We start from the raw sequence: 25694 nt of genomic DNA, 5'->3' as shown, positions 1-25694 counted from the left end.
TTGCACAAAAGTATGCTCGTTACTTCATAACATTAAGGTTGAACCACTGTAGTCACATGGGCTATTTTAATGATGTCTTTACTACTTTTCTGGACCTTGAAAGTGGTAATTATGTTGCTTTCTATGGGAGATTAAAAAAAAACCTCTCGGATTTCATCAAAAATATCTTAATTTGTGTTCTGATGATGAACGAAGGTGTTACCGATGTGGAATGATACAATGATATTAAGTAATTAATGACAGAAATTTCATTTTTGGGTGAACTAACCCTTTATGATTTTAATTTTATGAAGCAACAGGAGTGCTTTGTTTGCGCAAAAAAAAAACTAAAATTACCTAGTTATTTACAAAATATTAATCTCCATTGCCTGTTCACGAGAGCACCACGACACATGAGTGTTGTGTTGTCATGAGAGCAGACGTTGTCACATGGATTACTTTACTGATGTCTTTACTACCTTTCTGGACCTTGAAAATGGTAGTTGCATTGGATCTCTATGGAAGGATAGAAAGCTCTTAAAAAGATGTTGATTTGTGTTTCGAAGATGATCGAAAGTCTTACAGGTTTGTAATGACAGTAGGGTGAGTAATTAATGACAGAATTTTCATTTTTGGGTGAACTAACCCTTTAATGAATCATTTGTGGCCTCTTATTTAATGTAAAATAATTTCAGGTCATCCAAAATATCAAAGGTTTGGTCACGATGAACCTTTTGATGTTCAGTACCGTTCAAAATTTTGGGTTCAGTAAGACTTTTTTAAAGAAAATAATTATTTTATTCAGCAAGGATGCATTAAATTAATCAAAAGTGACAGTAAAGATATTTATGATGTTGCAAAAGTTTTCTATTTCAAATAAATGCTGTTCTTTTGATTTTTCTATTCATCAAAGAATCCTGAAAAAAAATGTATCATGATTTCCACACAAATATTAAGCAGCACAACTGTTTTCAAAATTGATAAAATAATAATAAATGTTTCTTGAGCAGCAAATCAGCATTTCTGAAGGATCATGTGACTCTGAAGACTGGAGTAATGATGCTGAAAATTCAGCTTTGCATCACAGGAATAAATTACATTTTAAAACATATTAGAACAGATAAGAGTTGTTTTAAATTGTAACAATATTCCACAATATTACTATTTTAATGTAGTACTGATCAAATAAATACAGCCTTGGTGAGCATAAGAGACTTCTTTCAAAAACATTTTAAAAAGCACCAAGCAGTAGTTTAACTGATTTGCAAACAACTGTGGAAACTCAAGTGGAAAAGTCCATGCAGTAAAGAAAAAGACTCCAAGTAGTAAAAGACAATCGCTCATTCCATAAGTGTAGGAGGTGGAACGCCCTTTTAACACAAAGGTGAGCTGATAAACACATACACACACACATTTCTGGTTCCTTGTTTGCACAACTGCTAGTTGTGTATCACACTACTGTGATGACGTGTTCACGTGGTGTTCGGTATGTGCACAGCAAAAATAACACCACGCGCTTTAGAGCATCAACACACGCAGCCCACATGACACACGTCTCATTCGTGTGTAGGCAGCACTGCATGCAGGGACAGGACAGGTTATGCAGGTAGGCTGACGACCCAGAGCGTTACAATGACAGCAGAGCTGACAAATACAGCTATGGAGAGAAAGAGGGGAGTCGGACACAGGCAGAGCGTAAGAGAGACAGACGGAAGCAGAGATGAACAGAAAAAGAGAGGATAATTAAGGTGCCCTGTGACTCCCTGCTGATACAGCACTGCTGTGTTTCGCAAACATGCAGAATCGTCTGCATTTCCTTAATGCTTCCTGCTCACACACACATGCAATTGATTAAACCTCTCTCTAATGCTTAAGCAGTCCCATTCATTCACTCCTACGTTTTTGTGTCTGACTGTGTAGGTTGATTGTGAAAAAAATGATGACCTACTCTGAGATTTTACATCTTAACACCAAGCAAAAAAATTATATTATTAACGACCAAAACTTCTTCATCAAATACATTCAAACCCTCACCAACTCAATTCTTGACAAACATCTTCACACCAAGGATGATGATAACTAAACTATAATATTAATAACCTTTTTAGTGGATTTTTTTAATGGGATTTTAGTTAAACGGCTGAAATAAGGTCTGTGGTGAACACAAGTTGAAGACACTCTAACGTTTTATTCTATGACATAAAATGTATGTCATAATTTAAAAATCAACAATAGAAGAAAAAACATAATCTTTCACTCAACCATTACTCTGAATGTTCCCTTCAGTGTCTATGGTGGTCTTGCTTCAAAACTCTGCTTCTGCTGAACAGTCATAGAATCATCAAATAATAATTAGTGGGCAAGAGGTCATGAGACTGGAAGATTTAATTTATCAAACCAATTTCTTGAACCTTAAGAAAAGCCGTGAGTCTAATCCGCTGGCTCAAAGTTAAATAGCAGAATGATCCACTCTGTGCTCTTTTCCAATTGCTGCCATCTCTCTTCTTAATATCATCACCCGCCACCCCCCAGAACAAAGCCAACAATGTTAACAGAACAGATTGATTCACTATCAGATGACAAAATGTGTTTCCCACAGTCCTCCAGATATCATTCAGTGGACAGTGTTATCCTGGAGAAGCACAAGGGCAACCTAAAACCCACAGAGCCCAACTGGACTGAGACTTGCTCAAATTATTAGTGTACCACTGTAAAAGATGTCTGGTCGCAAAAGACATTACACATATCGAACGTTGTCATACTGACACTCATGTTGGTTGTACTTTGCCACTAGGCATCAGATTCAACACAAACAGAAGTTCAAAACGGCAAACAAATTACAAGCCAAGGTTACTCAAACATAACCAAGGTTTACGTGAGCACAGCACAGAGACCTCCACAATATTCCCGCGTTGGAGTGAGCAGAGCAGCTTTGAACTTCAAACAAATGTCAAAAGATGTGTAAAAATGGCACCGGCCCAGCATGAAGCAACGCCCATCCCAACCAGACCAGCTACCTGACTGACATTAGTCTACAGGCCTGCTATTACGCAGACACAAACCACACGACCTAAAAGTGCTTGTCATTCTCAGACACATGGTAGTGCAGAGTGGAAGAACGCTATTATTTCCCAAAACCGGAATTACTTGTTTTCCTGATTGCTCAAATAGAGCTTCTCAAGATTTTAAAGCTGTACAAATGGTTGTCTGTTCAACATGGTCATGGGATCTTACAAGGAACTGATGGAGATCACTGAAAACTGGCAAACTAAACAGACAGACAATGAGTTTATTCGGTGGGAATGAGTTTGGCTTCAACCTCCATAATGTTCTTCCAACATAAAGTTTGGGATTATCAGTGCAGCTCCACTTATAAACAGTGTTGGGTGTAATGCATTACTAAGTAATGAATTACTGTCATTTAATTACTTTTTTCCTTGAAAAAGAAAAGTAAGGGATTACTCTTAACTTTTCTGTAATTTAATTACAGTTACTTCTGATGTAGTTAAATTAAATACTGTATAGAACAGTTCTATATAAAACAATAGTGGATTTAACATATGTTTTTAATGTAACCTTTAAATACTTTCTTCAGTTCAATAAGAATTTATGCAATTTTATATTATTTATTTGAAAGAATTAAAAGAGCAGTTTCATGACTATCCTTGTGTTGTTCAACTGGTTGAGGTTGATATGAGATTTAGAAAGTAATTAGTAATAAGTAATGCAATACTTTTTGGCGAGAGTAATTAGTACAGTAATTATATTGTTGAAGATATAATTAGTAACTAGTAGCACTGCTTATAAACCAGTTTTTTTACCATCTTTTTGGACATGTTACAATGCTAGTACTATTGTTTTATATAGACCACTGATTCAAAACAAAAGATTTGTAAAATGAAGCTTCATGAAGCAGTGTTTTGAAATCGCCCATCACTAGATATTGTTAAATAAAGTCATTATTTTGTATTTTTGGCACACAAAAAGTATTCTCATCGCTTCATAACATTAAGGTTGAACCACTGTAGTCACATGAACTGTTTTAAATAGAAGTACCTTTCTGGGCGTTTGAAAGTGTAAATTAACTTGCTGTCAATGCAAGCCTCACTGAGCCATCGGATTTTATCAAAAATATCTTAATTTGTGTTCTGAAGATGAATGAAGGTCTTATGGGTGTGGAATGACATGAGGGTGAGTAATACATGACAGAATTGTTATGCCATTCCCATAGATACATAGATCAATTCAAAATAAATAAACCAATTGAATAGACTAAATACATAAAACAGGCTAACAACTCTAAAAGCATAAAAGAGTCTGTCTGATGTGGTGAAACAGATGATATTACAACTCCCTTGCATTTAAATACACTGGTATATGTAATCATTCGATACTACGGTATAGCCCTCTGACATTATTGTTCAATGCAACCACCATAACAATTTTTAAAAAGAATGTTTCTGGGAATAAAAAAATGGCATAAACAGGCATTTCATTGTTATTCAAACATCCAATATAGTGATGACCCCAAAAAACATCTCAGAACAAAGACAGCTGATACACTCTCCTGCTTCTTTTACCACAGATTCATGTATTTCAGTCTGGTATAAGATCTATTGTGGTGTAACAATGAAGCAACAGAACAATACTAGCATGTCCTGTTCTCTGGATGAAGTATAATCCAACCATTGAGACAGGTAAGGTGAGGCAGCAGCCCACCAAAATGACTCACCCACTATAAGAAACACCATCTGACTGTAGCACAATTTATTTGTCATCCACTGCAATACACAACACTGCTTACAAGAAACTCACAATATACACTAGTGTTCAAAAGTTTGGGGTTAGTAAGATTTTTATAAAGAAACTAATACTTTTATTCAGCAAAGATTTATTAAACTGATCAAAAAAGACAAAGATAAATGCTGTTCATCAAACAATTCTGAAAAAAATGCATTACCGTTTCCACAAAGATAAGCAGTACAACTGTTTTCAACATTAATAATAAGAAGAAATGTTTCTCAAATCAGAATATTAGAATGATTTCTGAAGGATCATGTGACACTGAAGACTGGAGTAATGATGCTGAAAATTCAGCTTTGCATCACAGGAATAAATCAATTTTATATATGTTTTCTAGTCTGATATATTATACACTATATATATATATATATACACACTAGAAAACATCTATCTCAAAGGATGAGTTCACTTCAGAATTAAAATTTCCTGTTAATTTACTCACCCCCATGTCATCCAAGAAGTTTATGTCTTTCTTTCTTCAGTCAGAAAGAAATTCAGGTTTTTGAGGAAAACATCCAGGATTTTTCTCCATATAGTGGACTTCACTGGGGTTCAACGTGTTGAAGGTCCAAACTGTAGTTTCAGTGCAGCTTCAAAGGGCTCTACATGATCCCAGAAGAGGAATAAAGGTCTTGTCTAGAGAAACTATCGGTCATTTTCTAAAAAAAATAAAAATTGTGTACTTTTTAACCACAAATGCTCGTCTTGCACTGCTCTGTTATGCACCACGCATTACGTAATCACGTTGGAAAGGTCACACGTGACGTAGGCGGAAGTCATTTTCTCCTCCAAGGTCATGCGTGACCTTTCAAACGTGATTATGGGTGCGTTCACACTTGTAGTTCGGTTCGTTTGGTTTATTTGGTCCGGACTAAAGCAGAAAAAAACATTTAGTCCTGGTCCGATTAGCGTTCAGATTGGCAATTTTATCACCGAACCTTAAGGCATAGGGATACATTCACAACGTGATTGGTCGGATTTTATGACGTATTGCCTATTTTGAGACGGAACTTACCGAACATCCAAAACAATGCTGTTTGCTGAGCTAAATGCGCTAGTTGTGTGTGTGTAGCGGTGCGTAGCCTGCATGTGATGGTATTTTGGCCAGGTGGAAACTCGTGAAAAGCTTATAAAATGTGTAAAGGAGTCAAAACAGCGGCGGGAATCCGTCCGTCATACACACAAATGATCTGCTGCATGGAGACGCGAGTCTGATGCATGTCATGGGCAAACTCGCGTCTATGACGAGAAAAACCGACATGCGTGAGGATTCTGTCCATTTTAGGGTCTCATCTTCCTGTTTTTGTTTCGGTTACATGTCTTTGGTCCGTGTTGCGTTCATATATCATTCGAACCGCACCAGAGTTCGTTTGGAAGCGGACCGAGACCCATCTTTTCAGCGGTCTCGGTCGGCTTGTTTGATGTGCACCAGGGTTCGGATGGCAGCGTTCACACATGTTCAAATGAACCGCACTAACAGAGTAATCACACCAGGGTTCGTTTTAATCTAACTAAACATGACAAGTGTGAACGCACCCTAAGTAATGTGTGGCGGATCGCAGAGCTAGTGCAAGATGAGCATTTGTGGTTAAAGGTATACTTTTTTTTTTTTTTTTTTAAGAAAATTACTGATCGTTTCACTAGATAAGACCTTTATTCCTCCGCTGGGATCATGTAGAGCTCTTTGAAGCTGCACTAAAACTGCAATTTGGACCTTCAACCCATTGAACCTCAGTGAAGTCCACTATATGAAGAAAAATCCTGAAATGTTTTCCTCAAAAACCTTAATTTCTTTTCGATTGAAGAAAGAAAGACATGAATATCTTAGATGACACAGGAGTGAGTAAATGATCAGGAAATTTTCAGAACATTCAGAAGTGAACTAATCCTTTAATAATAATCCTGTAATAATATTTCACAATATTACTATTTTACTGTATTTTTTTGCAAATAAATACAGCTTTGGAGAGCATAAAAGACTTCTTTCTATAGTGTATAGTTATCTGCTTTAAGTATGCAATATGCAAATATCCTATATGGTCAAAAGTATCTAAATTTCTCAAACATTTAATTTCAAAACCATTAGTATTAAGAGGGTTTATCCACTCAAAAATCTCTCTTCTTTTCCAGTAGATGATGTAACATGGTTTCAGAGATATGATCCTCTCACCAAACTCTGGCCACAAAGTTGGAAGCTCAAAATTCTCTAGAATATCACTGTAATCTGTAACATTAAAATCTGTCTTCACTGGAATTAAGGGCCTAACTGAACCTTTCAGTTAGAAGGATATGTCAACATGCAGTTAGCCATGTAGTGAATATGCAATTGAACGCTACAAGCAGAATGACTAACATCAGACCTTAACCACTGACATTACAGTAGTACATTTACTCAAGACACTCCCATCTAGTCTGCACACACACAAACACCTTCCTCTGTCTCCTGAACTGAAAAGATGAACTAATTAACAAATCAATATGACATGCACAACATGATTCAGTCTGTCGTCCCAGTGGCCTTGTGCATGCGTTGTGAGAGAGAGACTTTGTATTTGCTAAATAAACAAGTGAAGGTCTCCCGAGAACCAGCGAGGAACTCAGCGCTCACCGTCATGTTTCAACCAGTCACTTCATGCAGTTTCACAGCAGTGTGAGCTTTGATATTTGACAGAAGCATAATGAGTGTGCTCAGTGTGTCTTTGAGGAGTACAAAACATACAGTGCAAATATAATTTACACTGTCCTCCCTCAGGTAGCCTGTCACTATCTCGACTCTGTCTCATGTCTCTGAGGGTTACTAGGGTGTAAAGTACAGAGCTCTCTGAACTTATTAATGATTAAGCAGCCTCAGAGAGAGGTAATCATTGTTTTTAGAGGTGCAGGATACTGACTCTGTTTCTGCTTTGGGGTTCCTGAGACATACAGTCCAAATTAAACGGATACTGACGGGTGATTATGTACAAGACAATGGTTTTTCAGCAAGATTCTGCAAAACCATACATCTGTATTAAAAACTTAATTATTAACAACAATTGATGGTTCGCCATGACCCGCCCCCTGTAGTTACTGTTACTAAGCCGCTCTCATGCCACACACGCAGTGAAAAATACATCGCGGAGCAAAAACGTCACTGACAGCGCTTTTACAGACAAGACAGAGCACGTTACTTTTGATATGAAACAAAGTCTCAAATTTTAAATTGTAATTTTTACAATAATACCGTTTTGTGGCTCTTTAATGTGTTGTGACAGATCGCTGTAGCGCTTGTGAACCGATCATCTCTTCCTACTAGTAATTTATAGTATCAAATAAACATGAATGAACACCAGAAGGAATGTTGTTCAAATGCAGAAAGACGTCAGCAGTACACCATTTTTCAAGTTCAAGTCTACCAATGTTAATCTACTAAATCCCCTGACTGCTTTGTCGAACATTACAGTGGATTCAGCATTATGATTGGTTAGATCGCCTGTCAATCAAACTCCAGAGGAAGGGTCAACATCCAGGGTTTAATTTGTAATAATGACAGAATAGCTGTACATAGTGCTTAATAAATAAATAGCTATAAAATATTTATTATTATTATTATTATTATTTACACCATATTAGCATCAACAGTATATTCACTGAAAACTCAAAGGTAATAAAATTTAAAATAATAAAAACAATATTATCTTTATAAACAAAACAATTAAAAAAATATATAACAGTAACAACAATAATAATTATAACAGTTGTAGAACATCTTTCAGTTTGATTTTTGATAAAAAGATTCTTATATTTTCCTCAAGATAAACTGTATTAAAAATATCCATTAATGTTTTTTCTAAATAAAAACATTGAATGATTTTATGTAAGAAGAAAGAGAGCATGGATTGTTTTGCGACACATGGCTATTTTTATATCAATTATAAACTTTTATATAGCCAATTATACACTTTAGCAGTCATTATATACAAATATTTGACTAAGAAAATTTGAGGATTTTTGATTGAAAAAAAAAATGTATGCAATATACAGTATATCACACACACACACACACACACATTCTTTTGTGAATTGTGGGGACATTCCATAGGCGTAATGGTTTTTATACTGTACAAACTGTATTTTCAATCGCCCTACACAACCCCTACCCCTATAAAGAAAAAATTAATACAGGTAATTTTGACCACTTTTAGGGTAGTGATACACAAATTTTATTTCTTTCCATCCTATGACTAAAAAAAATATGAAAATGACACTGAAGAGTGTCAGAAACAAGTTTTTTGAGGAATACACCAAATCTAAAATAAATAAATAATTCAAGGTCAATTTGACTCGCTTTACTAAGGTTTAAAAGGTTTCTTTTTTCTTTTGGTCAGGTCTTATCTCACTTAGAGCACCAAGTGAGCCAAGAACACTACAGTTTAATGTATTCCTTTTTACACACTTTCATCTCTTGCCTGTTGCTGAGCAGGGGTTTGATATTAACTCTGATTAATTGACATCTTATTTTCCACTCACAGTGATAATCTGAGCTCATGCCTGCACAGGGATGCTAGAGGAACTGATGAGGAGAGATGAGCTCATTGGTTTTTGTAAGTGCAGTAGCTGCTAAGTAACTTGATGAAAAGATCTGTCTGATGTATGGAGGGATGGATTATGATCTTGCGAGTCTCTAGCCACTTGTTTTTTTCTTAGCAGCTCCAGCTACACTTCCCTCTCTGTTTCTCAGCTTGTGCACTATATGCAAGGTAATGGGCAGTGTTGCCAAGTCTGCGGTTTTCCCGCAGGTTGAAGCAACCCCAAATATATCCCCTGGAATGTGAGTTTTACCAGGGTAACCCCACCAAAAATGCAAATTTTACCCCCGGAAAACGATTTTTACCGGAGGACCCCCCCCCCATGGGTCATAAAAATGTATTTTAAAAAAAATATAATAAATGTATACACATTGAAGTTGCACACTGCAACACAACCCCAACCAATCAGAACATACTGGGCCAGATTTACTAACAAAAAACTAACTATTAAAAAACTACTGCAGGATATAATAAAGACATGTAGTGAAAAACTAGCGCTGAAAAGGTGTGGACAGGGTTATTTTTGCGGCTGACCTTATTGCATATGCATTTGTATGAGTTTCCCTTTCAGATTTGAAATTCATGGGAGGAGAGTATTTAAATGAATCATTCAAGGTGATTTACTAAGGTTTGCGTGAGTCAATTTACTGGTATTTGCCCCATTATTTACCGCCCCAAAGAAGCATGACTTAAACCAGATGCTAATTTGTGCTGCTTTTGGTAGATTGCATTGGTCATTATGAAAATGATCCGGCTGCATCTGTGCTCCTTAATTTGTTACTAAAATAATATACAACAACAGCTGATTATGAATGCATAACTGAGTCGTTTGGAAGTAATGAATGAGTAAAATGGTATGTTTTGAACTCAATAATTTATTTAAGCAATTAACTTATTCACAACAAATAACTCAATTTTAAAGAAAAAAACTGCAGACCAAGCAAAGCATTACTGTACTGGAAGAGAGTTTCAATCATCAGAAAAAGTAACAGATAGTAAATAATATGTTACTTTCCACAAATTTAACATAATTAGTTATTTAATGCAAGTAACACTGTTTATGATTATCTTGTGCATTGAAAATCTGCTGCAATGCTCCTTCTCTAGGTCATTGACCTGGCAGGAAAAGGTAGGAAGACTCTTGGAGAGTGAACCTGCTGCTCTTTCTGTGTTTTTGCACTCAACACAGGCCTCAAGTCTCTTAGCTCTCTGACCTTTCTGCGATTGTGTAACGAAACACTGGTGATAAAGGAAACCTTGGGTTGACTTATTGTGCCTTCTCTCCAGCATTTCTGCTTCACAGATGTGAGAGAATGCGGTTTTATTGTTCAACAGCGAAGAGAGATACAAAATTCAAGCTGGCAAGCAGCGAGTCATCTAAACGGCTGTGATAGAGCCCTTGCTTACATCTGAATGATTAAGTACATAGTTATAAACAGTCCATGAACCCACTCCCCCTCATGTATCCACACAGCCAATTTTCTGCATCTGCCTGAGCAGCCATTTTTATTTACTTGAAAATTAACCATTGAGATCCCTACAGAAAAGTACTGTAGTGCCACAGTAGTGATGCTAATGGACACATGAATGATTACACATTGATATTTACCATGGTCCTGAATCATTATCATATTTAAAGTCATCATGAAATCAAAATGAACCCTATTTAGCGCACATTATTAGTCTTGTGGTGAAAAATTAATCCATGCACGTTAATACACAGAAAAAATGGGTTTGTTGTGTTAATCCAAAATCTGAAAACTTGCTTCCGGTCTGGAATGGCGTTCCTTCTCTGATTACGTCAGTTTGACGGCTTGGGTTGAATATCCTTAAACACTCCCGTCCAACCGTCAGTATGCTATGAGCGAGGGATGGAGAGGAGGTGCGCTAAAATAAAACCCTGCCCTCTATTCAATATTCCGTTTCACTTGGAAATACATCACAACACTTAAAGGGATAGTTCCCTTAATTTACTCACCCTCAAGCCATCCCAGGTGTTTATGACTTTCTTCTTTCAGCCAAACATAATTTGAGTTATATCAAAAAATATCCTGGCTCTTCCAAGCTTTGGTGAATGCTGCCATTTTTTTTAAGCCCAAAAAAGTGCATCCATCCATCATAAAAGTAATTCATATGGCTACAGGGGGTTAATAAAGCCCTTCTGAAGTGAAGTGATGAGTTATTGTAAGAAAAATATCCATATTTATAACTTTATAGACTAAAATCTCTACCGGAAACCAGAGATTTTCTTCAGAAGGCCTTTATTAACCCTCTGTAGCCGTATGGATTACTTTTATGATGGATGGATGCGCTTTTTTGGAGTTAAAAAAAGGCACCATTCACTCCTATTATAAAGCTTGGAAGAGCCAGGATATTTTTTAATATAACTCAGATTGTGTTTAGTTGAAAAAAGAAAGTCACATACACCTAGGATGGCTTGAAAAAGTAAAAGTAATCCATACGGCTAAAGGGGTTAATAAAGGCCTTCTGAAGCAAAGCGATGCGTTATTGTAAGAAAAATATCCATATTTATAACTTTATAGACTAAAATCTCTACCTTCCAGTAAAGGCCGTTACCAGAAACCAGAGATTTTCTTCAGAAGGCCTTTATTAACCCTCTGTAGCCGTATGGATTACTTTTATGATAGATGGATGCGCTTTTTTGGAGTTAAAAAAAGGCACCATTCACTCCCATTATAAAGCTTGGAATAGCCAGGATATTTTTTAATATAACTGCGGTTGTGTTTGGTTGAAAGAAGAAAGTCATATAAACCTAGGATGGCTTGTAAAAGAAATCCATATGGCTACAAGGGGTTAATAAAAGCCTTCTGAAGCGAAGCGATGCGTTATTGTAAGAAAAATATCCATATTTATAACTTTATAGACTAAAATCTCTGGCTTCCAGTAATAGCCGTCCTTGCGTTCATGAGAGAGTCGACATGTATCGACGGCCGTTACTGGAAACTAGAGATTTTCTTCAGAAGGCCTTTATTAACCCCCTGGAGCATATGGATTACTTTTATGATGGATGCGCTTTTTGGGGTTAAAAAAATGGCACCATTCACTCCCATTATAAAGCTTGGAATAGCCAGGATATTTTTTAATATAACTCAGATTGTGTTTAGTTGAAAAAAGAAAGTCACATACACCTAGGATGGCTTGAAAAAGTAAAAGTAATCCATACGGCTAAAGGGGTTAATAAAGGCCTTCTGAAGCAAAGCGATGCGTTATTGTAAGAAAAATATCCATATTTATAACTTTATAGACTAAAATCTCTGGCTTCAGGTAATGGCCGTTCGTGCGTTCATGAGAGAGTCGAGATGTATCGACGGCCGTTACTGGAAACTAGAGATTTTCTTCAGAAGGCCTTTATTAACCCCCTGGAGCATATGGATTACTTTTATGATGGATGCGCTTTTTGGGGTTAAAAAAAAATGGCACCATTCACTCCCATTATAAAGCTTGGAATAGCCAGGATATTTTTTAATATAACTCCAACTGTGTTTGGTTGAAAGAAGAAAGTCACATACACCTAGGATGGCTTGAAAAAGTAAAAGAAATCCATATGGCTACAAGGGGTTAATAAAAGCCTTATTGTAAAAAAATATCCATTATAACTTTATAGACTAAAATCTCTACCTTCCAGTAAAGGCTGTTACCGGAAACCAGAGATTTTCTTCAGAAGGCCTTTATTAACCCTCTGTAGCCATATGCATTACTTTTATGATAGATGGATGTGCTTTTTTAGGGTTAAAAAATGCACCATTCACTCCCATTATAAAGCTCGGAAAGCCAGGATATTTTTTTATATAACTCTGATTGTGTTTGGTTGAAAGAAGAAAGTCATATAAACCTAGGATGGCTTGTAAAAGAAATCCATATGGCTACAAGGGGTTAATAAAAGCCTTCTGAAGCGAAGCGATGCGTAATTGTAAGAAAAATATCCATATTTATAACTTTATAGACTAAAATCTCTGGCTTCCAGTAATGGCCGTTCGTGCGTTCATGAGAGAGTCGACATGTATCGACGGCCGTTACTGGAAACTAGAGATTTTCTTCAGAAGGCCTTTATTAACCCCCTGGAGCGTATGGATTACTTTTATGATGGATGCGCTTTTTGGGGTTAAAAAAAATGGCACCATTCACTCCCATTATAAAGCTTGGAATAGCCAGGATATTTTTTAATATAACTCCAACTGTGTTTGGTTGAAAGAAGAAAGTCACATACACCTAGGATGGCTTGAAAAAGTAAAAGAAATCCATATGGCTACAAGGGGTTAATAAAAGCCTTATTGTAAAAAAATATCCATTATAACTTTATAGACTAAAATCTCTACCTTCCAGTAAAGGCCGTTACCGGAAACCAGAGATTTTCTTCAGAAGGCCTTTATTAACCCTCTGTAGCCATATGCATTACTTTTATGATAGATGGATGTGCTTTTTTAGGGTTAAAAAATGCACCATTCACTCCCATTATAAAGCTCGGAAAGCCAGGATATTTTTTTATATAACTCTGATTGTGTTTGGTTGAAAGAAGAAAGTCATATAAACCTAGGATGGCTTGTAAAAGAAATCCATATGGCTACAAGGGGTTAATAAAAGCCTTCTGAAGCGAAGCGATGCGTAATTGTAAGAAAAATATCCATATTTATAACTTTATAGACTAAAATCTCTGGCTTCCAGTAATGGCCGTTCGTGCGTTCATGAGAGAGTCGACATGTATCGACGGCCGTTACTGGAAACTAGAGATTTTCTTCAGAAGGCCTTTATTAACCCCCTGGAGCGTATGGATTACTTTTATGATGGATGCGCTTTTTGGGGTTAAAAAAAATGGCACCATTCACTCCCATTATAAAGCTTGGAATAGCCAGGATATTTTTTAATATAACTGATTGTGTTTGGTTGAAAGAAGAAAGTCACATACACCTAGGATGGCTTGAGGGTGAGAAAATTATGGGATAATTTTCACAGGGACTTTAATTCATAGATTTCACATGACGTCACACCCTTATAGGAACGCCCACCTGAAGGGCAAAACAAGGCTTTCCTCCAGTTATTTTTACCAGGTTTGTACTAATGTATAAAGACAGTGGTATTAAAAGATCAAATTCAATACACAAATTATTGATGATGCATACTATGTACACGCAAGCAGATAAACCCAGAATATAAGTGCAACACAGTAGAATAGAAAACATAATTTGTATCATGATAAAAAACATAATTTGTATCATACCATTGGAGAAGACCGTAGTTCTGGGGGTCACATCCAGATCTAGCGGGGGTCTGAAGGGGTAACCCCACAGAGTGGACACAATACACAGCAACAGCAGGAACAGCAGCCATGCACTATGGGTCATCATTTTCAGTCTTACTAGGAGGGGTGAGTGAGTACCACAAGACCGCCGCTCACCCCCCCTCTTAAGGGAGCAGGAAGTCACTCAGGCCGTCTCTTAAGACTCTTTCCTCTGGTGTGCACAAATGCTGTTTACTCTTCTTCACTAAAAAGTAAAACAGCTGTCCTTCCCTCAAGCGGTTCACTCTGCAAAACAAGAAAAAGCAAGATGGTTAAAACAGGTACAGATATGACTAGTCAGTGCTGATGTCATAGTTAAGCTGACAGGTGATCAGGTGAAGCGTGTACTGACGCTGTAGCTAAATCAGGTTTCTCAAATAACACAATTTAACTGTGGTTCTCTGTCCATAGTGCCTAAGGACAACTTACTATCAAGATTCTCATGTTTGCACGGAACAAAGGAACGTGGGCACGTTAAAAGGAAACCAGTGCACCCTGTGGCACTAAAAGGTTACCTTAATAGAAATGAAGTCTTCTTTTCAAATATAAAAAAGTCTGAGTGACACATGCACAAAGCACATGGACACCCAGAGATGCGTCAAGTGAAGATCAAAGGCTTTATTGGATGCAGCACTGCATCCAATGACACCGACCTTTCAGGCCTTTAATCCTGAGCTCTGTCTGAGGTGACTGCGTTGAATAATAAGCCGGTGATTATGATGTATGAGAACTGAATAGTGTGAGTCCTAATCCAAAAGAGCCAGGACTTTACGCAAATATCACAAACTCAACCAGAGCTCATCTCTGACTTCTCTCACCTTGCATCAAAAGCAGGGTGGCTTAGTCTCGAAATGCTCTAGAGTTTTCATGTTCAGTGTTCATGAGTTTTCATGTTAAATGAAAACTCTAGAACACTGAAATGTTCAATGAAAACTCTACTGAAATGAAACTCTAGAGTTTTCATGTTCAATGCTGCAATAAACTGTGTGCTCGGAAGAAATTAGGAGCTAACTAAATGATATGTTAACAAATAAACAAAAGTCACCTGAACTGAATATTCCAACACAGCTTAGTTCAGTAGCAATGACTTTATGAATTTCTTCATTGAGAAAATCGAAAGCATCACAAATACAATTCGAGATTTACAAACTTTGGCAGCGTTTTATGATTCAGTTTCAATTATTGCCCCTCAAGAACATTTGCAGTGCATTTACAATGATAGGAAGAGCTAAATAAACTTATGATTACATCTAAACCAACAACATGTTTATTAGATCCAATACCCACTAAATTAGTGAAAAGGCCGCGACACGGCAAGCCGACGGTTGGCTGTCGGGCAATGTTGGGCCATTTTTGAGCATCGGTCGGCTGAGTTTTTTCACTGTGTTCCGCACCGTTGGCTCTAGTCGGACGCTGTCAGGGTTTCTGGTGGGCCCACAACTACTCCTAAACCTATACTAGGGGGGTAATAATCTGGCAGGGGTAAGAATTCAGCACAACACCGGTTCTGTGTTGAATCGGAACTCTGATTGGCTGTTCATCTTAGTCAGTGCAAGAGAATAAAAGCGCAAACGCGGCTTACGCCAGGCACACACTTAATGATTGTAAGGCAGATTATGAATGTAATTTGATACTTCCTGCCCAAACGCGCCGAGTCAGAGCCAGTTGCGTTCAGTCGGTGTTTGTTTAAATTCCGTGTGTAAGCATTTCAATTGGCTTCAGTCGAAGGAAACAGTCTTTGTGTGTTGAGCTCAGTCTTAGAATGTTTTAGCAAGTCGTTAAGTGTGTCCCTGGCTTTAGTTTACAGTTTGTATATCTGCAGTCCTAGTTTCGGTTTCCCTTTTTGAATGACGAAAATCGACTATTGATATCTGCTGATATAGACAGATATTTACTTACACGCAGGAGCAGAATGCACATGCAAGTTGACAGTCGCCTTTAGTCCTTTTGGTGTGTTAAGCACAGCCGACGAGAGGTCAGCATTCGTCGCGTTCTGTAACGTCGGCTTTGGTGTGTCCCGGCAAAGAGTTGTTAAATGCAGCAGAAGAGCCTCTTCTCAATATTATTAACTCATCTCTATCTCTGGGTCATGTCCCAAGACCATTTAATCTAGCCTCTCATTAAGAAACCACAACTAGAACCGAAGGAATTGTTAAAATACAGACCCATTTCAAACCTTCCATTTATGTCTAAAATACTAGAAAAAGTTGTGTCCGCTCAATTGTGTACGGAAGAGGATTAGGGCCAAGCAATAATAAAAAAAATAAAACCATCTCGAGATTAAAGTTGTTCAATGTTGAGAAAAAACTCGTTAAATTTCGAGAAAAAAGTCGAGATAAAATGTTGAGAATAAAGTCATTAAATTACGAGAAAAAGTCATTAAATTACGAGAACAAATTCGTTAAATTATGAGAAAAATGTCGTTAAATTTTGAGAAGTCGATAAAATGTTGAGAATAATAAAGTCATTAAATTATGAGAAAAAAGTCGAGATAAAATGTTGAGAATAAACTCATTAAATTATGAGAACAAATTCGTAATTTAACGAATTTGTTCTTGTAATTTAACGACTTTTTTCTCATAATTTAATGAGTTTATTCTCAACATTTTATCTCGACTTTTGTCTCAAAATTTAACAACATTTTTCTCATAATTTAACGAATTTGTTCTCGTAATTTAACGAATTTTTTCTCATAATTTAATGAGTTTATTCTCAACATTTTATCTCGACTTTTTTCTCGAAATTTAACGAGTTTTTTCTCATAATTTAATGACTTTAACATTTTATCTCGACCTTTTTCTCGAAATTTAACATGTTTTTTCTCATAATTTAATGAGTTTATTCTCAACATTTTATCTCGACTTTTTTCTCAAAATTTAACGACATTTTTCTCATAATTTAACGAATTTGTTCTCGTAATTTAACGACTTTTTTCTCGAAATTTAACATGTTTTTTCTCATAATTTAATGAGTTTATTCTCAACATTTTATCTCGACTTTTTTCTCAAAATTTAATGACATTTTTCTCATATAATTTAATTAATTTGTTCTCGTAATTTAACGACTTTTTTCTCAAAATTTAATGAGTTTATTCTCAACATTTTATCTCGACTTTTTAAACTCATTAAATTATGAGAACAAATTCGTAATTTAACAAATTTGTTCTTGTAATTTAATGACTTTTTTCTCATAATTTAATGAGTTTATTCTCAACATTTTATCTTGACCTTTTTTCTTGAAATTTAACATGTTTTTTCTCGTAATTTAACGAGTTTATTCTCAACATTTTATTTCGACTTTTTTTCTCGAAATTTAACGAGTTTTTTCTCGAAATTTAACAACTTTAATCTCGAGATGGTTTTATTTTTTTATTATTGCTTGGCCCTAATCCTCTTCCATAATTGTGCTCCTTCTTGCAAAAAAAAAAAAAAAAAAAAAAAAAAAAATATATATATATATATATATATATATATTTATGAAAAATGTCAGTCAGGATTCAGGCCCCATCATAGCACAGAAACTACTTTACAGAACTAAAGTACTTTTTACTTGATCTTAGTGCTGTGTTCAACACTATAGATCATGACATACTCTTAGATTGATTACAAAATTACACTGGTATTCAGGGACAGTGATTAAGATGGTTTAAATCATACCTATCTGACATTTACCATTTTGTTTATTTAAACAAGGAATTATCCAAGTTAACATCAGTAAATTATGAAGTGCCGTAAGCAGCCAGTATTAGGGGTCATCGAGATGATGTGAGTAGTATCAAATGTGGCTCAACATAGAATAGAATAAAACAGGTTTATAAAGACCACTGATGCCACTGGAGTTTTCATCTACTGTGCAAACATTTAATTTAATAAACATATCTATCAAAAATACTATTCACCTGATCAATTTAATAAACATATCTATTAAAACTACTAATCACCTCTTTAGTTCTAAAACATTTCTTCTCCATATTGACACTGTTATCCTTACTAACAAGCCTTGACATTAACACCTGCCAATGCGGGTGGATTTCAGCAGTGGCGTATAACGCAGTCACTCTTACAAGTCACTTTGGTGGGTTGAATTTTAGATATAATATACCTTTTTTAAATTGCAGTCTTTTAAAAAAGGGCATCTGAAATAATAAACTAAGTGCAATATAGTGTTGTCAAAAATATAGATTTTTCGACATATATCAATACTGAAATATCTGAAATGCTTCTAAAACTCATTTTCCACAGAATAGATACACAATACCAGCTGCGCTTTCTCCTCTCTCCGACAGATAAACACACACACAAACCTGCCTCCCCTCACTCACTCATTTTGTTTGCTCCGGATGAATATTGTTGGTGTTATAGGGATGAATTTCAGTGTGGGACTATGCAGATTGTGCATATATTTACTCATTCCCGCAGATTTTGTTCTCACACCCAAAGTGCGCACACATAAAGCCACCTCTCAGTACTAAATTGAGGGTTTTTTTGCCGTTTATTACGCTTAAACAGTCAAATACACACAAAATAATGTCAAAATGCCTGTCTTGTTGAGTATTCACGTAAACTTAGTCATTTATATTTTAAGTGAACGCAAACAGTTGAGAAAGAAAATGCAAGTGTAACAGTATAATGGATCCGTGTGTCAGGTCTTAAAGTGACAGCAGCCTAATATACCTGCTGCCAAATTATGAGATAATATCAAAAATATCTATATGGCAGTTTTCCCCATGGTATCGATGTCAAAATTGTGGCCAGTGAAAATGCTGAGTGGCTAGTAAATTTGGAAAACCACTAGCCACAGTGACTTGTGAGCAAAAAAAGTTTACGTCAAGCCCTGCTTACTACTGTTGGTTCGTTTGGTCGTTACTGACCTGTAAGAGAATGGTTGTTACTTAAAAAGGAAGAGTCATTGTTTCACAGACTCACACACACACACACACACACACACACACACACACGCTCCAGCACACTCACAGTCTGATGTGATTTAGGAGGACAGTGGCCTGAGCATCCAACTGTTCGCCTCCCTTCGACCACGGCTCCAACACACTCAGTCCCTCTCTTCTGTAAACACTCCAGACTTCTCCCCCTCTCTCAGATAAACACACTCTCTCTCCCTCATTCCATTAAACAAGCTTACGCACCAGATGATCACTGTTTTCTTTTCCCTCTATCTCCCCTTCAGAAAGAACATTCCCAGTGGCTCTCTAGGCCTCCATATTCTTGTTCATTCAAAACTATTTCACTCCTTTCCTCTCTGTTTAAATGAAATACACAAAACAAACTCTCTCAAACATAACTGCACAGATGTGCTTGAATTCACACCTGCTATAGCACAGGAATCAGCAGTACTGTGCCAGAGAACTTCATCGGATCAGCATCCCTCGTTCTGCTCTCAATACAGTTCCCTACCAACTACAGAAACAACGTCAAAGAGCAAAGCTGTAAAGTCACACAATGAGAAAGATGCTTTGATTTTTTAATGTTTTAGAAGACGTCTCAGCATGTACTTGATCAAAAACACATTAATGTGAAATATTAATATAAATTTAAATAGCGGTTCTCTTTTTAATATATTTTAAAATTGTAAAGCTGAATTTTCAGTATCATTACTCCAGTCTTCAGTGTCACATGATCCTTCAGGAATCATTCTAATATGCTGATTTGCTGCTCAAGAAACATTTCTTATTATTAACATGTTGAAACAGTTGTGCTGTTTAATATTTTTATATTTTTGTGGCATGTGTTATAGATTTTTTCTCAGGATTCTTTGATGAAAGATCAAAAGAACAGCATTTCTTTGAATTTGAACTGTATATACTGTATATATGTATATATATATATATATATATATATATATATATATATATATATATATATATATATATATATATATATATATATGAATGAATGAATGAATGAAGCATTTTTGAATGTGTGTATATATATATATATATATATATACAGTCAAACCAAAATTTATTCAGACACCTTGAACATTTCATTCATTAATACAGTTTATTCACTATATTTTTAAAAATGGTAAAATATGACAAGATCTCAGAGTTAAACTGTGTCAGAAAAAATGAATCTTAATTATGTCAGCAAAACATGGTCAGGTCAAAGTGTCTGAATAATTTTTTGTTCCAACTTTTTATCAATTTTACTGGTAGTCCACTGTATGATGAAGAATTTTTGGGTATAATAAGTCACAGTTTACTTTATTTTGCTATTCTCACATAAATGAACTATAGTGTCCTGCACCCACTAGTAAAAATATATCAAAAATGTCTGAATCATTTTTGGTTTGACTATATATATATATATATATATATATATATATATATATATATATATATATATTATTCAAAGAATATATATGAATTTACAAGTATTTACTGTCACTTCTGATTAATTTAATGCATCTTTGCTGAATAAGTGATTTCTTAAAAGAATGCCAATGGTATTATAAATGGTATTATATTATATTATTATTATTATTATTATCAATTGTATTATATTATATTATATTATATTATATTATATTATATTATATAAAATAATATATAGTATAAATATTGTAATATAATTTATAAATTCATTAAAATGTCATAACTAGTACAGTTTAGGCCATATCCATAATTTGCTCAAATCATTTAGAAAAAACAATCACAAAAAACCTTGGGTACAAGGTACAACCTTGATTTTAATAAGGGAACGATTTTTAATCACAAAAATATGCTTTGAAAGGTCTGTGCAAAAATTCCTTCAGGAGTTGATTTATGTGAACAAAGCATTAGCAGATATGAGAGTATGTGGTATTAAATATCACTAAAAGTTTCAGGAATTAAACAACTGCTCAGAGAACAGTGTGGACTGAATAATAGTTTGGTCCAAAACTAGAATCCAGTTAAAGTGTAAGAGGTTTATGAATGAAATCCATTACAGGATTATAACTACACAACCATCAGCAGTATCATTATTCAGATGTCCTAGAGAGAATGAGAACTAGAACGAAAGAAAAAAAAACACTGAAAGAAAGAAAGAAAGAAAGAAAGAAAGAAAGAAAGAAAGAAAGAAAGAAAGAAAGAAAGAAAGAAAGAAAGAAAGAAAGAAAGAAAGAAAGAATAGGTCAGACACATGAGGAGCAAAGTGTTCCCAGTGTAAAATCTCTTAGCACTAACGCCATAAAAAAAGCAAATGAAAGCATATCAATTGGCGCTCACTGTAGCCCACAGCGACAACTCCAGATCAGCACAGTGGTCTTATGCTGCGTGGTCACATCAGACAGAAAGAGATCAGTCAAACAGAAATCAGTAGAGATGGGCCAAAGCCAATTCCAGACAATAGAAGATCAGCTGCAAGTTCATTTAAAAATAAAGTGCTGAGTTGTACAACAGGGTACATGGTATCAGGCTTTAGGATGGACCGAATCAAGTGACAAGAATCGAGCAGCTGCAGAGAGAAAACGATAGCTCTGTGTCTGCAAGCAGCTCAGCTCAACAGTGACTGCATGAGACCCTTCATGCATCTTTAACCAGCTGTCAATCACGTCGAGCACATTTACATCCGAGTCCCCTCTAAAGAGAGAGCAGCACCGACAAGCACACTAAATTCATGATTTCACGAATGTAAACGAATGATGGTAACATGCTATATTCCATGCATTAATGACCTGCAGAATCTTTGTGAATGAAGGAGGAGCATATCCAAAATTTAAACACGGCATTAAAAATTAAATAGCAATCTAGAACAACAGATCAGTTCAAGGCCTTTTGAGTATCTAGACAAATCTGCCTAATAATCTTCCATAGAAATTCAACAGCACATCCACCATCAAGTTCATCATCACTGAAACATGATCCATCAATATTCTACAAGGCAACGAACAAAGAAAGTAAATAAATGAACTTTTCATAGAAGATGGTGGACCAATAAAGCTAGCTTAAGATATTAGCACAACAACTAAATCAATGCTTAGCATATGAATGAGAATTGCAAAATTATGAAAGCAGTCTTTTACAAAAATGTTACTCTCGCATGCATGGGACCTTGAGGGTAAGCAATGATAGTGCCCGATTGTACAGTGGGTCATTGACCGGATGCTGAATCACATGCGCGACTGTCTCTTTTTCAGTTGAGAATAAAAATGTTATTCTGTTTAACTATAAAAGCATAATAGAGAAGAAAAATCATATGGCGGTATGCAACAAATCCCTCTCTAACTGCTTCTTTACACAGCTGAGTTATAGAAGATCTGAGCAGCTCTGTATCTGCTCCAAGTTCTGATTATTGAAACAATACCGCATAAATGTCATATTAAAAATGCAGCTTTGACCCACATCTGCCTCTATATCAGTGACGGCTCTGATGCTGCTTTGCATCTGTGTAAAATGAGGCAGCATTTGAGGAGCTTTAAACTTTGTAATTTAAAATTGTTATATTTTATACAAAGACATAAGATCGGCAACGCTTCAGCATAAGATTCAGAATTAAAGGCTTTCAGAATTATGTGTCAATAATGTGTTCACATATTTATGAAGCAATTATTAGACATTTCAATATAGTTATATTCTTGACAGGTACATTCTATTACTGTTATGTCACTAAAAGACTTTCTCCCAGATGCCATCTTACGTGGACCATTAAATGTGTTTGTGCCAGGAAAAATTGCCCAGAAAAGTCTCACTGTCAGGTGACTAATACTTAGTGCATTAATCAGATTAAACGCAGACTTGTCCACAGTCTTCCTGACACTCTTTCACATCACGTACCAATAGCCTGAAGTAGCCTATCTTTCAGTCATATGCCCTTTAACACAGTATAATGGTTAACTTTTAATGAACTGCTCTTTGAAATATTTTACATTGTATGGCAAGCCATTCTCACATGTATTCCCTGAAATAAACTAGCGTCTATTATTATGTTAATGGTGTAACTATTCACTTCCTCCTAGTATGTGTTCCAAATGTTGCTGGTACCTATTCTGCTTTCTCTTGTAGTACAATATGTTATTTGTTATTTGTAACCGTTTGCTAGCTCTTAATACTAAGACCACTAGTCTAGTCGCCACTAGTCGCTATCCCAATACTTACAAGTATTCAGTTTTTACTGGTAACAAATTGCAAATTCTGTGGGAATTTGTGGTTTAGATATTGACTTTTATAATTGTTGTTGGCACATATTTTAGTTTTACTAGTAGAAAATATTTATGTATCATTACTTATTCCTTATAGTTACCAATATCTATCCCAATAGTTTCTAGTAGATTTATTAGAACTTTATTAGTCTTTATTTATGAGACATGCATGACATGACATGCAGGAAAAAAATAGTAAGCTAAATCGTGCGCATGATTTACTAATTTGTTCCCTCGATTAGCACATCAAGGGAACGGAATAGTAAATCGTGTGCATGATTTAGCAAATCAAGGGAACAAATAGTAAATTGTGTGCACGATTTAGCAAATCGAGGGAATGTAATAGTAAATCATGCACATGATTTAGCAAATCAAGGGAACAAATAGTAAATTGTGTGCACGATTCAGCAAATCGAAGGAACGAAATAGTAAACTGTGCACATGATTTAGCAAATCGAAGGAAAGAATAGTAAATCGTGTGTACGATTTAGCAAATCGAGGGAATGAAATAGTAAATCATGTACACGATTTAGCAAATCGAAGGAACGAAATAGTAAATCGTGCACATGATTTAGCAAATCAAGGTAATGAAATAGTAAATCATGCACACAATTTAGCAAATCGAGGGAACAAATTAGAAAATTGTTCGCACGATTTATTTGTTTTTTTCTTGCATGTCATGTGCAGGGCTCCATAGAAATTAGTATATATCCTGATTGTTATCAGAAACATTTTTTATTCTTCCTAGTTAATTGTTTTACTTGTTATATGAAATGACTAGTCAGAATGGTAGTTCAATCAAAAATCTAACTAGCAAAAATAAAATATCAATAATAACAATTTGAATAAAGTATTGTCTAATAAATAGTTATTAGTGTTTATCCACTTAGTATTAGGAAGACTAGAATAGATAGTAAATATTTAAGTAGTTACAAAATAGCCAAATAGAACATTTGTTATCAGTAAAAAAGGAATAGTTACTTAACTACTGGGATTAGCGAATGGTATTAAAAAGTATTCGTGGCTAATTTAATAGATACTAGTAAAACAGAAGAGGATTCTAATGGATTTCTTTCTAATTATGAAGCACCAGTAAAACAGTTCTTTTTAAGGAATAAGTGTTAAGGCGGCTTGCCATATACGTTGATGTTTCGCCTGTGCGAAATTATAAATTTCAGCTTTTTCGTGTCGTCTATATGATGTTGTCTTCACTCAACAATTATGTAGAAGACTTGTTCATACTGATCTGTCGTAAAAAACTTCACTTTCGTGCGATGCTCACTATTAAGGTACATGCATTACCGACAACAAATATCACAAAAAGAATAAGAAAACGTGTACAGTATCAAAGTAGTCTACTTACTGAAATGGCTTTCGTCACAAACCGTCCAAAATCGAAGGAAAATCGGCTAGTAGTTACTGTAAAGCCAAGGAACGTGAGAAAGAGCAGAGGCGCGGAATGAACTCGGCTGTGATAGTCGCTGTGCTGTGCAGTGCGTGCCCGCGGCGCGAGCCTCGTCTCGTCACAGGTAGCTACTGTACGCCCTCCTGCGCCACTTCTGCATCTCACAACAAACACGCTTCTGACGGACGGCATTATTGGTGAAAAAAAAAACACACCAAAAACATTTGAGTTACCGCATTCCTTCGCTATCTATTGGAAAAAGCACACTTACACAATTATAATAAACAAAGGGCACTGTTAAAACATGCAATCTATTCACTGTGTTGAATATGATGTTGCATAGATCAAAGAGCAGGATAGACTGATGCTCACTACAAAACACACACTTGTGAATATCCGTGTAAGAAGCATGTCTTTTTGTTTAAAATCACACGTGTTGCTCCGTTACCACCACCATTTGGAGGAGATGAACAGTACAAGATTATGATGTAAACATTTGTAAGACCAG

General features: G+C 35.6%; 1 protein-coding gene across 2 annotated transcripts in view; it reads right to left on the bottom strand.

Annotated features, from left to right (window-relative positions):
• Nucleotides 1-25580, bottom strand: part of sema4ga (sema domain, immunoglobulin domain (Ig), transmembrane domain (TM) and short cytoplasmic domain, (semaphorin) 4Ga) — a 49971-nt gene extending 24391 nt beyond the window's left edge. For both annotated transcript variants that reach the window (XR_007186704.1, XM_048204232.1), the window contains exons 1-2: nucleotides 25145-25580; nucleotides 14584-14889 (exon numbers count right to left, since the gene is read on the bottom strand). Coding sequence is in view for 1 of the 2 variants with exons in the window: in XM_048204232.1 (XP_048060189.1) it covers nucleotides 14584-14710 (127 nt within the window). In the remaining variant the exon portion in view is untranslated. The remainder of the gene's footprint in view (nucleotides 1-14583; nucleotides 14890-25144) is intronic.
• Between the last annotated feature and the right edge of the window lie 114 nt (nucleotides 25581-25694).

Source organism: Megalobrama amblycephala, linkage group LG10 (assembly GCF_018812025.1).
Source record: "Megalobrama amblycephala isolate DHTTF-2021 linkage group LG10, ASM1881202v1, whole genome shotgun sequence".
Taxonomy (NCBI): Eukaryota; Metazoa; Chordata; class Actinopteri; order Cypriniformes; family Xenocyprididae; genus Megalobrama; species Megalobrama amblycephala.
The sequence above is the reverse complement of the archived record's forward strand: the minus strand, read 5'-3'. Positions and strand labels throughout refer to the sequence as shown.